We start from the raw sequence: 17,878 nt of genomic DNA, 5'->3' as shown, positions 1-17,878 counted from the left end.
TATGTATCGCCAGCAAAGTGTAAAAGCTGACTGTGAAACAAATGAAGACGGAGAAGAATACCAATACAGAGAAGATGGTCGTGCTCTATTTACTTCTCCATTTCGAAATTTCTAAAGTAATTTTATCTTTATCTAAGATATTTCAAAATTGGAGGACTATAAGTGCATGTCTTCATTTGATGTTTCTGCCTTTTGGCTTGTCACATCTCCATAGGATGAGTTAAATTTTCAGTCTCTATTTATTGCTTGAAAAAAGGTAGTTAAAGTTAACACTCGACCTCTATACTCATGATCAAGAAAGATTTTTTGAGGCCTTTTCATGTAGCTTTGTTACTATGAGCCAGTTTGGATGGGCAAACCAACTCATAAGTCCTTTTTAGTTTTTATGTGGTGTTTGCCTAATGCTAACTTTAAGCCATAAAGTTCTTAAAGTCAGCCAAAAATGAAAAGCTAGGATTCCTAACTTTTTTTTCTAAGTGCTTAAAACCATTTTTTTTACCATAAAAATTACTTTTATATCCCTTATATTTTAACTAAATTTCAAAACTACCCTTTTTATTCTTTTAACCCTAAAATTCACATCATTTTCTTCATTTCTTCCACTGAAGTCCACCAAGAACAGAGACGCCAATAGCTATGGAAATTCAGACAGCGGAGACGAGCTTGATGCACCCACGAGCTTGATGCTCCCACAACTGCCATTGTTGAAGTTGCCGACATATTGTGAAATCTGATTTTGCTTTGATTTCTAATAATTTTCTCTTTTGTCGATCTTGAGATTTCTTCAGTTTGGGTGAAAGAGAGAGAAGGGGATTGAAGAGAAGATGGAGACCAACGTCTGGAATTCTCCCACCAACAAGATCCCTCTGCTTCTTCTTCTTTCACTCCACAATCTCTCTATTGTAGATCTTAGAAATTTCCTTTAGAGGTAAGTTAAATCTCTGCATATCTTCATATTTAAGCTTCTTGTTCCCCCCTTTTTTTGTTGCATGGTATGAAAAGAATCATTTTTAGACAATTTTGGTTAGAACCATAATTTTTCTTTAAAGGATTGTTCATTTGGTTGTTTAATTACTACTTCTGTTATTGGTACTTCATAGTTTCATATTTGAGCTTGTTGTTCCATTTGTTTTGGTTGAATGGTATGAAAAGAATCAATTTTAGACATTTTTGATTTCATTTGGTTGTTTATTTTCTGCTTCTGTTAGTGGTTCTTTATAGTTTCGAAGGTCGATATACAACATGCTCTCTCAACTAATATTCTAGTTTTAAGCTTTTCAATATATGTGCAAAATCAAATTAAGGCATATAGTTTGAAACAAAGGGTTAAAGAACCATTTTTCCATAAATATGTGCAAATATCAATTAGAAAAGTGTATTTTTTAGATCTCTTGATTGCACCAACAGAAACCTCCACCTCTGCCAAAAAAAACAAATAATTATTTGAAGTATAAAATATTTGATCTACAAAGTACCAGGTTCTTCAAGAAAGATGAGTCTTTTAGGTTTTGAGAAACAAATGGCTCTTCAATATAGTTGTAGTAGTTGTAATCTTTATTGTTCTTATTAGCGAATGATTTCATCTGGGATTCTCCTTAACAGAACAGTTCTAATGAGCCGAACTACTGAGTGTGAAGACATACTTTTGTTTGTTTGTTTGGGTAAAATATTATTTCTCATGTTTGTTTGTATTTTGCTACGTTTTTACTTTAATTTTGAGTATAGGATATTGTAGTAGATAAACTTGTGTCTTTGTTGTTGTTATTGGTGAATGATTTCATCCGGCATCCTCTTTTGAGACCAACGTCTGGCTCCACTTCTTCTTTTGATGTTGCAGAGTTCATGAACGTTTATTTCTCCTTTCTTCAGATTGTTTACATTCAATTATGCCGGAAACTAGTAAAGCACGAAGTAATGCTAGGTGGGATGATGATGCCAACATTAAATTTATAGATTTGTTTGAAAATGAGATTAGACAAGGACGTAGAACACACACTCATTTAAATAGGGATGGATGGAATAATATTGTCGAAGGATTCAATAGAGCCAAGGGAAAAAATTATGATAAAAAATAAATGAAAAATCATTGGAATAACATGAAAAAAGATTGAATTCTATTTAAGAAGTTGATGAGAGGGGAGACAGGTTTAGGATAGGATGCCACGAAAAATACAATTATGACAGATGATGATTGGTGGGAGCAAAAAATTAAGGTACATCTCTTACATTTTTTTATGTCTTTCTTTTTTCTTTCATTGTTAAATTGCTTGGTTAGTTTAAACTAGTTTTTGATTTTTTTGTTATAGAAGGATGACCGATACAATAAGTTCAGGAAAATAGATCTTTCACTTATATGGTATCGCTATGATGCATTATTTTCTGATATTGTTGCTACTGAAGAAAGAGCACGTGCAGCGAATCAAGAACAAATGTCTGGCATCAGAGTAGATCTTGATGAAGAAGGAACAAATAAGATTGGTGGCTATGACAAATAACACTTTATCAATCCTAGTGATGAAGGGAATGACGAAAGTGATGATATAAAGAATGTGGATTCTATTATATTTCCTAAGTCCTCACTTAAAAGACGAGGTTCAATTGATGATACTGGCACTGGCAATCAAGTCAAAAAAAATAAGGCAAAATCTGGTGCAGCATCATTGAGAGAGGATATACACTCTTTAGTGGAGTTTATGTCTAGTAAAAGCACTGCTACATCCCCTTCGGTAGATGATCCCATCATCGATAAGTGTATGAATATGTTGGCAAATTTTTCTGGTATTCCTCCTGGGAGTGGAAGTACAACTATGTTTGCAACATGTTTCTTAAGAAGGATGTATGTCAACTGTTTCTTAAGATGGAAACTGATGAAGCTCGAAAATCTTGGTTGGAGTATAGCTATCAGTTACACCTTGAGAAAATGAGATGATTGCATTTCTATGGTTTAATATTTTTATTGTTTAATGTTCGAACATTATAGTTGGTAAACTTTATGTATTGTTAATGTTGTGTTGACATTGTGGTTGTATCCTTAGACCTTATTGTTATTGTTGTTGTGTTGGCTTTAATGAATGTGGGAACTTTATGTATTGTTGTGATTGTTTTTCTTTGATGGAATAGTAATTTGAGATTTACAATGTGATTTTTCGAAGATAGAAATGAGTGCACTGAAACGATGGAGTTTCTAAAAAATCTTGAAATTGGGTTGTTGGAAAAACTTTCATTCTTTACTAATTTGAGGCATTTCCATTTTCAGTTAAATGGAGAGTTGGGATATTAGCAATGTGGTATCTCCTCATTTAAGTGATTTGTTAGATGATGAAGATCAAGAATTAGAAGAAATTTCGAGAGAGCAGAAGGATTGGATGGCTTTATGTCATATAACAGGTAAATACATTTTGATGTATTGTGAAAGATACATATGCAAAGAACCTATTCGTACATGAATGCGCTCTGGAAATGAGTTTATCCAAGAGATATTACGAGGAAATGAGACTCGTTATTATGAAAATTTCCGACTGAAGAAGACGGTGTTCATTGATCTATCAAATGACCTAACTGATAAATATGGGCTTAAGCCCACTCGTGGAATGTCTATACATGAAATGTTAGGCATATTCTTGATGACTTGTGCACATGGAGTTGGAAATCGAATGATACAAGATATCTTTCAACATTCAGGAGAGACAATTCATAGACACTTTCATAGTGTTTTAAAGGCCTTTTGCAAACTTGCAAGAGATATCATTCAACCACATCCAAATTATAATGATGGTTGCGATGCTCACAAGCCATTTAAACAAAGATATCTCCCTTTCTTTAAAGTAAGTAACCCTTACTAGTATTGAATATATATAAATGTCACGAGTCAAAATGGGTCATGAGTGACACCCACACTTAACCTTCTAGGTGGGAGAACCAACGATACAAACCCCAACTAATAAATATAACAATAATGCGGAAACTCAAATAAATACGTTTTCCCCAAAACCTGAAAGTCATCACATTAATGACATCTAAATTCTAAAACTAAGTCTCGAATTATCAAACACCAAATAAATAAATAACATAACGTATCAAAAACTAAGAACACCATTATTACAACCCATATTTTTGTACATTTGGACATTTGGAATAATTGTAACAAGTGAAGGATAATGGTACGTTTTGGTCTTGTTTGATACATAAGTTGGTTATGGAATTTTGGAGATGGAAATATTGAAAATATATATATATATATATATATATATATATATATATATATATATATATAAGTTGGAAGTTCACAAAATGTAGTTTATGAAAACATATGGGCCAAGGGATTGGGCTTGGAAAGAAATTAAAATAATAAGAGAGGCCCAATCATAAGTCATGGCCCAAAACAAAAGAAAAAGAAAAGGGAGATCCAAGCCCATATGATTTAGTCATGTTATAAAAGAATAGAAAGGGGCTAGTTAGTCATAAGGTCCTAGAACATTCAAGAAAAATCAAGTCTTCAAGAGAGAAAAGAAGAGACCGAAGCTAGAGACAAAAAGGGAAAAAATTGCCAAGTTCTTCAATTTTGATCTAAAAATCTCGTCTTTCTCAAATTCTTACTAAGTTCAATATCCTCTTCAAAGGGGTATAATTGGGTAAGCGAGAGAACTACGGTTGTGGCAAGTCGAAAATTGAAGAAAAGGTAAGAATTCTATCTTGTTATGTTATGGAAGAAATCTATGTGTTGAAGCTAATAGAATTAAGTGGAAATCATGTAATTGTGATGTATGTGGGTGTGTGAACATATGGGTTTGCAAGTGTGTGTGTGTGGCCATGTGGTGTGATGGTTGGAAGAAGAGGAGTTGAACTTTATTTAGCTTGTTAGTTGTGTCGTTATGGCGGTTATGGTGTAAGTAAAAGTTGAACGATTCGAGACGGCCTTGAAATTGGTTACAAGTGGTTATATGAAATTATGTGATTTTAGTATAGTCTTATGAAATCATGGAAGTGGAATTTTAATATGGGGATTATTGTTATTCTTAATGAATTTGGAGGAAAACAATGCGATTTGGTAGTTCCGTTGTGTTTGTAGAAGTTTTGGGTGGATTATGGTTTTGATAGAATTTTTGGTATATTGTATGGAATAATGTTAATTTCTTTCGAATTATGTTGAAATGGTCTTGAGCTAGTAAGTGAATAAGAAATGTTGATATTAGTTTGAAGGTGTGAAGTTGGAGTAGAAATTGTGGCCTTATGTAATAAAAGAAAAAAGAAGAAAAAGAAGAAGACTACTAGAGTAAATTGTGTTTTGTAATAATTGTTAATGTTGTTGGTATGCTTGTGGGTGTTGTTGATATTTTGGCCGAGTTAAATTCTCGGAGGTGGTGTATTTACAGGGAAAGTGCTGTCGAAATTTCAGTAGACAAAATGCTAGTTTAGAATGAGGTTCTTGGATACCTATAGCTAATGTTGGCATTTATTAATCTTGTTATAGATTTTTGGAAATGCCAAGAGTTAGGTGTGGTGACTAAGGAAGCGGACAAGGTATGTGAAGCTAACCGTTCCTTCTTTTGGCATGTCTTTGGTATAAGTATGTGAGGCTTACCCTTCTTTTTCAAGGCATGATTCCGATGTTATGGTTTCATAAGTGCTTCCATATTTTCTTTGTTTCCAAAAGTTAGGTGTCAACGGTCCCAAGGAAATGACCACTTTTCCTATAATCCGTCAATGTTTTCCAAAATGTCTATGATTTTCCAAAACAAAGGTTTACAATATTACAAGCTTTTATGACAATGACGATGGATATGTTTTACAACGACATTGACGATGTCGAGGATGAGAATATGTCTAAGATGGCTAAGATAAAAGCGGCTTTATGTATGTAAGGTTTACCCTTCTTTCTCTTGGCATGTTTTGACATAAATATATAGAGCTACTCTTTCTTTTTGGCATGATTTTTATGAAACAAGTATATGGCATTTTATACAATTTCAAGGAAGTCTTATTCGTAGAGCCACTAGGATGACCAATTTTCTTGAGTTTCCAAAGGATATTTTCTCGTGCTTAGATACGCGTATATGATTTCAAAAGTTTTATTTTGATATAATCCATGGTAATTTTTGAAAGGTACTTGACATGACTCTTATCTTGTTTTGTTAATCATAGCTCATTCCGATTATTCTATGAGTCTTGAAAATTCGTCCTATGTGCATATGTATACGATTTGGCGTCTTATGAGATTGTGACCTTATTCTACGTTCTCTTAATATTATCTTTCGTTGATAGTCTCATCCTATAATAATTGTTCCTTCAAGGTGAGACAAAGCGACCATGGTTAGTCTATAATACAATCGGAGGTTACCGACCTTCCGTCACTCCGATAAATATACGACTTTCATTGGGCTCTCGTGCATGCTGTCTATATGTATATGTATACGTATATGTATATGGGGGATATGGGGAGGTGTATATGTGGCGCTATAGACGCATTCCCACCTGATCAGTTGGAGTAATTTTCATCCTGGACGCGGGATGCCCGGATGCGGGAAATATGTAGGCACGCCGACGTTGTTCGGTGATATGACTTCTATTTTCTATGCATATGAAAAAGATATGTTTTATATGATAAGACAAGCATGCATGACATCTGGCCTAAAAGAGCACTCATATGTACAGGTTACTCTCTTATCTCACTATATTTCTATGATTCTACGATATGGTTGTTTATACCTTATGTTCTTTATTATGCTAATTTGCATGCCTTACATACTCGGTACATTACTCGTACTGACCCCCTTTTCATTGGGGGCTGCGTTTCATGCCACGAGGTACACACAGACAAGTAGAAGTTACTATAGAAGATTTTCCAGCGGGGTTAGCAACTCCACTTGTTCCTGGAGTGCTGCCGAGTCAGAGTATATGCGCTATGATGTTTCATTCGAAGTTAGAGACTTTGCAGACAGAGTCGTGGGTATAGAGTGTCAGCTTTGTAAGCGGCGTCACCAGCCGATATATTATTATGTCGTATGTCACGAGTTTTATGGGAGGAGAGATTCGGAAAGCTTAGCTATGTTTTTTTTCTTATTGATGTAAAAGTCTAAATAGATTAAGTATGTGCTATGAAGCAGCGGGTTCGCTCGGCTCCGAGCTCGGGGTCGGGTGCCCATCACACCCTGTTGATATCGGGGTGTGACAAAGTGGTATCAGAGCAGGTCGGTCAAAGGGTTGTCTGCAAAGTCGTGTCTAGTAGAGTCTTGTTTATGGGTGTGAAACCGGCCACATTTATAAACAGGAGTCTATAAGACATTCAGGATATTATCTTCTTTTATTATCTTAGATCGTGCGATAGAGCTGTCTATCAGGATAATCTCCTTCTAACGGACTACGAGATGTACGGTCAGACCTCTATGGGAAGCTTGTTTCTGACCCTCTTTCTTGCAGGTGGGTACAGGCTGTGGTGGGAGATGAAGAGACTAGCTCTAGACAGTATAGGAGGTGCAGAGAAGGTCCCTAGGGTACATATGGGACCTCAGGCTCCAGGACCAAGTAGGCAGAGCCCCAGTTATTCGATTGAGACGGATCCCTCTGAAGACCCTGATTATGTTATAGAGACCGATCCTTCGGAAGGCTCAACGGCAGGTCCCCAAGAGCATCTGATGACTAGGAAAGTGGTTCTAGAAGCCACGCCAGCTGCTCTTATGACCGAACACTATGTCAGGCCAGCTCCTACGGTAAGTGTTACGATATATTCGAGCCCTCTATCTTGGTCGTCGGTGAACCAAGAATTTCCTGGATATCAATATATTTTGGATTCAAGCGAGGAAGACGACGAGGGACAGACAAGTAAATGGCACCCAGATAGTGATGGGGAACATATTTCACCTCCTAGGTCATCGGGTCGAGCTGGGGACTGATCGATCATAGGTATCGGGGTCGGGTGCCCATCACACCCTGTTGATATCGGGGTGTGACAACCATGTCATGACAAGAGATTCCATCGCCAGTTAGAAGGATAGCTCACCCTGAAATCTTATGAACTGGAGACTGACTAGAGCTGAGGTTGAGTCGAAGTCGGTGGAGCACTCGCTACACCCCACAAAATAAAACAAGAAAAGATACAAGTAGGGGTCAGTACAGGACAACATGTACTGAGTAGGTATCATCGCCGACTCAAAATAGGAATCAATATGCAATAAGTAATAGCGGAAAATCAACCGTAACACTTAACAGGTGGCAACCAATAAGATCAAGATCAAGTGACAACACAATGAACAATTTCATAACTAATCAACAATATTAAGATCACACATGAGGACTCACGCCTCCATATCACACCCTTTTGGAAAATGAGTTATTGGAGATTGGGTAGTATTAAGTCATTTTAATTTATTTTCCTTTAATATTACCATGCCGGAACGTGACACTCAATCCAAATATACCGTGTCGGAGCGTGACACCCGATCCAAATATATCATGTCAGAACGTGACATCCGATCCAAATATACCGTGTCGGAATATGACACCAGATTCAAATATACCGTGTCGGAACGTGACACCCGATCCAAATATAATTAATTTATCATTCTTCATGATTACATTCCACTTCATTAACAATATTTCATCAAGCCTTCTTTATTCAAGGCACCATTTTTGATAGGGCAAGTTCAAGATTATGGATTTCATGGCCTCGGGATTTCAGACCAATCACAACAACATATCAACCATCCAAACCACAATAATTAAATGCGTAGTAAACTTCACACATTACTCAATGAATATCAATCACTATTAAGAGTCTATCTATGATATAGAATAAAAACCATAACCTAACTCAACCGAAGAACCAAAGTAAAGCAAGCTCATCCACCAATGTCTTTTCCCTTCTTCAATGCCTCAGACCAATCTCAATCTATCAAAAATATAATATTTATAAGTAAACTAATCCGTAAACACCAATATTATATATATATGTTTAACCTAGCCCCAATAACTCACCCAATTCTATAAACACGTTCCTAATCTTGATGCCACTTAACATGTCAACTCCCATATTTTATGAATTTCAAAACTAGGGTTAAACCTCAATTAAATTAAATAATTACTTTAGAACTTGAGCCTCTCGTAACGCTTCCGAATGATCAAAATATGTTCAAATACATAATCTTCATAAGAATACGAATCCAATGACACCCATATAGCTATATTTATTTTCGGATAAAAAAATTGGGTCAAAAAGTCATCCCGAGTCATTGAAGTCAAATCTGAAATTTTCTTTCCGATTATGTTCACTCATGATAAAATAAATTCACATGTCAAATTTCAGCTAAAACGGATCGTTATTCGACCCCCAAATTAAGATTTTATGTGAAGAACCCTAGGGTCATATTTCCTTATTTTAGCATTATTTCTCCACCAATATACCCTAAAAATATGTTCATAATCACATAAAAATTTAATGGAAAGGATGAGAATAATTACCTTGACGCTTTGGAATAAAAATTTCTATTTTTCTCTTCTCCTTTATTTTTCTTTTCCCCTTTCTTTTCTTTCTTCCTCCGTATTTTTTTCTCCAGCTTCTGCTTTTGTTCGTAGTCGCTATTCTCTTCTTCTTTTTTTTTCAAACTAATTATGTATAAAAATTTATAAACCCTATCCTTTTTCTTTAATAATTGGTATAGAGTATTAATTAAATCAACACTTTAACCCACTAATTAAATAAATTATCGAAGTTTTCTCCTCAACTAAATAACCATAATTATCAAAAAAATCCAAAATACCTAATTAAAAATTTACGGGATGAGTCTTTTATGAACTAAAAATTCCTAATACTCAAAACGACCTAATTAGTCGTTACAATAAACTTTTTTTTCCTACCGTCAAATTGTTAATATATAAAATTAAATTCATTTAACTAAGATGCTTTACTAGTTATAGCTACTGGCCAACTGTATTAAATTTCATTTAACCAAACAGTTCATGACAAATACTAACTAATTAACACAGAATAAAATACACCATGCCTTACTTAAATTAGTAGTTTAAATATTAAATATTAAATAAATCAACATCACATAATTTGATCAAATGTTGTGTTCAATCTATCTCTTCTATGGCGACAAAGGAGTTTGCAGTGACATAACTGGTTTGGATAAGTTGATGAAGAAATGGCCTGCTACAAAGCAGAAGGCTGGTAGTTGGTAAAAATCTCCAGCTTCTTCGATAAACTGAAATGTTTGTCTACTATGTGGCAAGCGGCTTTCTACACAACGCTTTTATTAATCAACTATTGATGTCTCATGTCTAATGCTGGCAAACCGAAGCATATGTTCAGTGTCTCAATATTCCTCTGTACTCAAGAATTACGTTTAAGACATAATGTTACCAAATTCCAGTTTTCTGAAACTCAAATACAATGGCCTTGGCTAGTTTGTAGATACATTTAAGAGGAGAGAATTGAATCTACTCATAAATATAGATTATTTGTAGGTACTTCTACCTCATTTGTTCTTACATCTAAGCAGAGATACAACACTATGCATGTATGGTGAATTCTTGTAAAAGTTTACTTTTACCTGTTAATGTGGAAGTTTTTTTTAATCTTCTAAACTATTTCAACTTTTAACCTTCATCAAATGTAGCACATTCATTGTCGTTGTGCCATATGTTGCTCGAACTCTTCAAAAATGTTGATGGGTGCAGGTTAGATCCTCCAAAAGTAGTGCATTTTTGAAGGATCCGACATGGGTGCGTCAACAATTTTGGAGACTCAATCAATTCAATTGATACCCTTCTAAACCTTCTTAATATATTTGCATCAAGTTGATCAAAATATGGCATAATACTAGAAATCTCTCTTAATTTACATGTATTAGACGTAAAGGTTATTCGTCTCAGAATATTCTTGCCGTTGTTGATTTTAATATGTGTTTTACATTTGCATGGGCTGGCTAGGAAAGAGCAGCTCACGATAGTTGTATATTTGCTGAGGCCCTTATTAGAGAAGAGCTCAACTTTCCACATCCATGCGGAAACAAATATTATCTAGTTGATTCAGGATATTCACACATGAAAGGATACATGGCTCCATACAAAGGAAATAATGTAAGATATCACCTAGCTGAATTTCGCCGCGGTGCAACTCGACAATTGCGAGAGCCAAGAGGATGCATTGAGAAATTTAACTATTTACACTCTTCTTGTAGAAATGTATTAGAGCGCACATTTGGCGTTTGGAAAGCAAGATGGTCTATTTTGAGAGACATGCCATACTATCACATTGACACACAAAGGGACACCGTACTTGCTACTATGGCCATTCACAATTATATTAGAAAGAAATGCAATGTGGATGATGCATTCCAAACAGCCGAGAATGAGAGCTATATTCCATCGGTTGATTCTAATGATATTGGCACAACTTCAAGAGATAACAATGTAGATGTCGAAGATGTAGGAGAACAGAATGATGTCTATTGGATGGGGTTTCGTGATATGGTTGCTAGTAATATTTCTAATGCTTGATGCCTCTATTATATGAATATTTTCCACTTCTTGTATTGATAGTGGAGTGGTTTCGGTTGAAAATATTTGTAGATATGATCACCAATATTCTTGGCCACATTTTCGACCTCGCAAAAATTTTATTCGAATTACGCAACTACTCTTTAATAGTTTCCAAAGACTCTTTTCTCAACAACAACATCAAAAGGTTTCAAAGGTCCTTTTATGCAAGATTAATCCATCATATTTTGTGAACCTGGAAACAGAGTATCTGAATGATTGCATTTTGGTTTTTGATTTCGTCTTCAATTTTTATTTTTCAATAATCGGAAATCATATTATTTAAATTTTGAATTATTAATCCCTAAGGGTGAGTGCCGATGGAAAGAAAAGTAGTTAATAGATCAGCAAGAAATTAACTTATTTATAAAAATGTTTAATTAATAATCGAATGATACCACATTTTCCCCTTAAGTAACATGTATTTATAAAAAAATAACTTAAATAAATATTTTATAGTGGAAGTGATTTTACATTATAAATTACTTTTGATTTAAATCAACTTTAGAGTTTAAAAATCTTTTAAATCAACTTATTATGGTGTTAACAGCTTTAAGGGTATTTCAGTCATTTTGACAGAAAATAAGTGCTTAACAACACTTATTTACCAAACACATCACAACTTATTTTCAGCATAAACACGTTTATCCAAACATTCAACTGTTTATTTATAAAAATAACTTTCAGCACTTCAAAGTTCTAAAAACACTTCATACATAAAAGTTACTTTTTTTAAGCCTATCCAAACGGGCTCTATATGATAATGCTAATTCGTGACTCAGTTTAACTAGCAACCATTTGTTAGTATAATGAACCAGTAACTGAGTATTTGATAATTTGATAATTTGCTATGCGGTGATGGCTCGATATTTTTCGTCTTGGTGATTGTCATTGTAATTTCTGTAATGGTGTGATGTTAAATATTGTAAGTCTCGTAATAATCACTTTGATGCTTAGTGTGAAGACATGTAATGTACGTTATAGCACATCAGCTCGGTTGATAATTAGCTATTTTATGATTTCTTATCTTCTATGGTTCACAAATTACATCTCTTAGCTAGCCAAAGTTATAACAGAAATTTGATACTGCATAAACTCCAATTTAATTCACCTAGTATCCTCATTTTGCATGTCTCATGTAAAATCTAGTTTTTTGAAACTGCGTCTTGTGTTCACTATGCTTTCATTTCCTTTTGCAGGTTCAAAAATTAGGTGAAGTTGTTTTTGTTCCTGTTAGATGCCCTCATCAAGTCAAAAATTTTAGGGTATACAGAATACAGTTAGTTCATCTCTCTATCCCATGTCATCTATCATCCTTTTTACAACAAATTTTGCAGTATTAGGAAAGTCCAGTAGCACATAGAATCATCATTTTCTTTTCTTGCCCTTTTTAGCAATAAGTGTTTTTAGATCCATGTCATAGTCTTTAATACAAATACTTCCTCCGTTTGAATCGGTTTGTTTTACTTTCCTTTCTAGTCAGTTTAAAAAATAATTAAGGTCTCTTTTCTTTTAAAAAAATAATCTTTAATTTTAACATTTCACATGACATGTTTGAGAACACAATATAAAGAACATTAGGTATATTTGCGTATCTTTATTTTAAAACCACAAAATTCAATTTTTTTTAAATTTCTTAAACACTATGCAAAGTTAAAACTAGACAAACAAATTGAAATTGAGAGAGTATTGCTTTATACATCTATCCTATACAACTTCTTTAGTGTCAATTTCCTACTGTTATACGTAAAGACACTACAACAAAAAAGATATTTAGTGGCAATAGATTATCCTTTTAAAGACAATATTTATATTTAGCGGCAATTGAGTTATTGTCATTGCATCTAGAGTATCTAAAGCATTTAGTGATATTTATACAAAGTATTATTATAAATAAAATATTAATTATTGTCGCTAAATAATTATCGCTAAAAATTCTTTATTTGTTGTAGTGGGAGAGAAAAAAGATAAAAGACGAAATTGAGTAATTTCAACTTAGTGTCCACAAAAATAGATGCTTCTAAGGTGTGGAAGAAATCTATGAATGTCAAACATCTTTACGTTATCATGTTTGTCTTTGTTGTGAGAAATCCTCTTCATCAGTTCTAAGGACAGAGGTAAAAGTTAAGATTCTGGCTTGAAATTTCATAAGAAGGCTTTTTCATCACTATGCAACGATCATTGGTGACTATTTACAGTTGATCGAACCTTTTCTTTGGATTTCATAATTATCACAGTTTGAGCTACAATGCTCAATAAAGTAGGGTGGAAAAATTAGGAATTTATAAAAGGATCGGGCAAAAATACGACTGCCAAACGAAAGACTACAAACACAAAAGGGATAACTATCGGTATAATATCTGACAAGACTAAAATTTCACAAAACATATCACAGAAAACCTATTATCATATTCTAACCGAGAAACACTCTTTATTTTGCTTCAATAACATGCGAGGCAAATTCTAGATTAATATGCAAAATATAGAATATGCAAAAATCCTTACCTCACATGACACAAATATCGATCAAGATGAATTAATTCTACTTCTAAGACAGACATGGTCACAACGAACTAATATAACAAGAGTTTAATACAGAGTCACAACTATGAGCCTAGGTGTCAAAACGTTTTCTATTCTTTTAATCCATAGACACTCACATAAAATTACTACTCAAGATCATGCCTAAATATGCTAGTATCAACTAAGTCAAAAGGACCTTTTCTCTTTCTCCTAAACAAATAAAGCAATTACTCCAAAATAAATAAATAAAAATTTTATTCGATTTAAAGGACCTTCCTCGAAAAAAAATCGAGGCCATAAAAAAAGATCGAGGAATGGATGAGATATGTCACTTAAATAAAATAAAGTCATGTGACATACTCATTCTTAACGTAACAAATATCAAAAGATTTCCTACCCCACACATAAAGTAATACTTTTTCCTCAAAACAAATTATAACAACAATTATGAACCAGGATTAGGAATACTCGTTGAGGCACTTTAGGACCTTGCTAATAGCATGTTTTCTCCTAATTTACTTCAACGGTTGCACGACGCGATGCTTAATATCAACCATGCTCCTTAACTTTAATTTTGGGTACTCAGACTAGCTACTCCTTATCTACACAACAAACATAACAAAAAATATGATACTAAAAGAAATTTAAAAATCAAAAGCTATAGTACTATTACAAATTGGGTTACCTTTCAAATAACGCTTAATTTAACATTAGTCCATGACACAATTGACTTGATCATCCAGCAAAGATATCTCTGCAATAACTGCACTCCCGTATTCTATTACTAATTTTTAGGATTCCTTCCATTACTTTTCTGAAATTGATGCTCTAATCACGCCCATATCTCACCACGTCACTTAATACTTTAGTGACTTTCTCTATTGACATACCGTTCAACTTCTCCCTAGCAACAATGTCAAAAACTTATTTGGATGTACTCCCAACACACACGCAAGTGTATGTGGCAGTACAAGTAATAGGGCTGGGCATAAAATACCGAAAATCGAATTACCGAACCGAACCGGCTATTTCGGTATTTCAGTATTCGGTATTTGGTAATTCGGTTCGGTATTCGGTACTAAAATATAACATTTCGATATTTCGATTTTGATATTCGGTATTTATAATTATACCATTCAGTATTCGATAAATACCGAATACCGAAATTAAATGACCAAAATTAAAGGGCTATAGGCCCATTGTAAAGAAAATTTAAGTCAAGCCCAATAACCAATTGACCAAATTCAGAAATTCCTAAGGCCCTAACCCAATAAGGCAATAACCCTAACTCCCTAAGAGAGAAATCTAGAGAGAGAGAAGCAAGTCGGACGAAGAACACCATTTTGAGTCAAAGGCAGATGCAGGTGCCTCAAAAACTTACCCACAGCAAGCTGAAACCATCCGTAAGAATGGTTACATCGTTATCAAAGGTCGTCCCTGCAAGGTTGTTGAGGTCTCCACTTCAAAAACTGGAAAGCACGGACATGCTAAATGTCACTTTGTGGCAATTGATATTTTTAATGGAAAAAAACTCGAAGATATTGTTCCGTCCTCCCACAATTGTGATGTGCCACATGTCAACCATATTGACTATCAGCTGATTGATAGGTCTGAAGATGGTTTTGTCTCTCTTCTTACTGAAAGTGGAAACACCAAGGATGGCCTTCGACTTTTCACTGGTGAAAATCTGCTGAAGCAGGTTAAAGTGGGTTCCAGGAAGGAAAGAATTTCGTAGTGTTTGTTATGTCTGCGATGGCGAAGAGCAGATTAATTCCGTTAAGGATATTGGTATCAAGAATTAGTTATTTCGCGGCAGCATAAAGTTACTGCCAAAGCTTTAAGACATTATTATATCCTAATGTGGTACTTTTATATCACTAGATTATAAACTCTGTTATTTGCACTGTTGAAAATAAAAGAAAGAAAAATGCTGCTATGGCTAGAGAAAGTATTGGCTTTGAGCTTTTGACAGCACAATTGAAGTGAAAAAAAAGACTTGTAAAGTTGTAATGTTCATTGTTCAGCACAACAGTCATCTTTTTAGTTTTTGCTCTCTTGTATTTCTGTTTTAGTTGATCTGAATGGTCTATTTTTATGCCTTTGCAGGTTTTCTTTCGAAATTTGGGGCAGGGTTATTTTTCTTAATCCAAGTAATAATATTATTAGATGCTACACACTCGTGGAATGATTCATGGGTTGCAAAAGATGAGCAGAAGTGGTTGGTTCAATTTCTTATTTTTTGTAATTATTTTACCCCCGGACCTTATTTTGTCTATTAAATAGACATATCTTTTGCAGGTATGTCGCTCTACTTGTGGTATCTGTGATGTGCTACATAGCAACATTTGTTTTTTCAGGAATTTTATTTATGTGGTTCAATCCTTCTGGCCATGACTGTGGACTGAACGTGTTCTTCATTGTTATGATCATGATTCTTGCATTTGCATTTGTTGTAATTGCTTTGCACCCAAAGGTAAATGCTCTCACTGCTGATGCTTTCTTTGCACCCTGTGCTAAATTCTGCCTTTTATATTCTTACTTGTGCTAATCATCTTTTTCCTTTTAACTATGTCCAGGTAAATTGAAGCCTATTGCCGGCTTCTGTGATATCTGTTTACTATACTGATGTTTGCTATTACGTGGTTCATGTTATCATAATGAAGAAAGATGATAGTGTGTGAGCACTACTTCTCTAAGGCTACCTGTTAATACACATACTATTTTGTTCTATTTTTCTATGATTTTTGAAGGGTTGTAGTAAATGGAACAACAACTTCCACTGTTTTTCTACCTGCCAATATCTTTTACAACTAGTTTGAGACTCAATTGTATTCTCAGTTGTATTCGATCCATTGTTTAGTTTGTTATTAAAAATATTTACATTTTTTATTATTGCTATTGTGAATATGATGTACTAACATATTCCGTGTGGACTTCGACTTCAATATGGTATTACCGAATACCGTATCGAATCGAACTTTGATTTATCGATTACCGAATTACCGAACTGAAGTTTGAAAGTTTGATATTTGATATATACTTTGAATTATTGATTACCGAATCCGAACTTTAAAAACACCGAATCGAATACCGAACGCCCAGCCCTAACGAGTAATATATATTGATGAAGTCCAGATATCATACCCAAAGGAGTTAGATACAAGTTACTATGAACTATTACAAATATTTTTTTATTTTATTTGGAATTTTTGAAGGAGTTATGTTTGGTTATGGTTTTTAAAAATAATATTTTATTTTTTGAATGTCCTTTTCCTAAAAAAAACATAAAATATAATTTAAATGAGATTATTTTTATAAAATTAAAAATTTTAGGGTAAAAATTATTAAAAAAAATATAGTGAAAGTGAAAAAAGTGAAAACAGGGCCACACAATGATTTTCAAATAAAGCAAAAAAAACAATTTACGGAAAAGTGAATAATTCTTATTGCCAAAAGGATCCTAACTTTTCCTCTTTTGAAAATGAAAAAGGTTCAAAAATTTCTCTTTTACCACCTATTACAATAAATTTGCCGCTTTTCAACCCATTGGATAAAAAATGTCCTTAACCAGTAGAAATAGTTCAAATTTCCCCCTACTTCTACCTATTAGATCAAAAATATCTTTAACATATTAGAAGTGACTCAAAAATATTTCTTAATCATATATATATATATATATATATATATATATAAAAGAGGATCTTCAACCCGCCTACGCCCTTACACGCTTTCTCAACCCATTCCCTCAACTTCCTTGATTATTGCCGTTTATTTTCAACACCCATTTCTATACGCTGCAACATCCTCAAACGACGCCTTC

The 17,878-nt window shown here is 34.0% G+C and overlaps 1 protein-coding gene and 2 pseudogenes across 1 annotated transcript; all 3 read left to right on the top strand.

Annotated features, from left to right (window-relative positions):
* The first annotated feature begins 1,820 nt into the window (after positions 1 to 1,820).
* LOC129894798 (L10-interacting MYB domain-containing protein-like) lies at positions 1,821 to 2,929 on the top strand (annotated as a pseudogene).
* An 8,123-nt stretch (positions 2,930 to 11,052) lies between these two features.
* On the top strand, positions 11,053 to 11,496 carry LOC129894797 (uncharacterized). Its single transcript, XM_055970432.1, has one exon. It carries the CDS (start codon positions 11,053 to 11,055, stop codon positions 11,494 to 11,496), a length of 444 nt encoding a protein of 147 aa, XP_055826407.1.
* Positions 11,497 to 15,017: 3,521 nt separating this feature from the next.
* LOC129894796 (eukaryotic translation initiation factor 5A-2-like) lies at positions 15,018 to 16,949 on the top strand (annotated as a pseudogene).
* Positions 16,950 to 17,878: the final 929 nt, after the last annotated feature.

Source organism: Solanum dulcamara, chromosome 7 (assembly GCF_947179165.1).
Source record: "Solanum dulcamara chromosome 7, daSolDulc1.2, whole genome shotgun sequence".
Lineage (NCBI taxonomy): Eukaryota > Viridiplantae > Streptophyta > Magnoliopsida > Solanales > Solanaceae > Solanum > Solanum dulcamara.
The sequence above is the reverse complement of the archived record's forward strand: the minus strand, read 5'-3'. Positions and strand labels throughout refer to the sequence as shown.

What these genes read in the sequence shown, in the direction of transcription:
- LOC129894797 (XM_055970432.1), top strand. Translation starts at nt 11,053, where the DNA reads ATGGCTCCATACAAAGGAAATAATGTAAGATATCACCTAGCTGAATTT.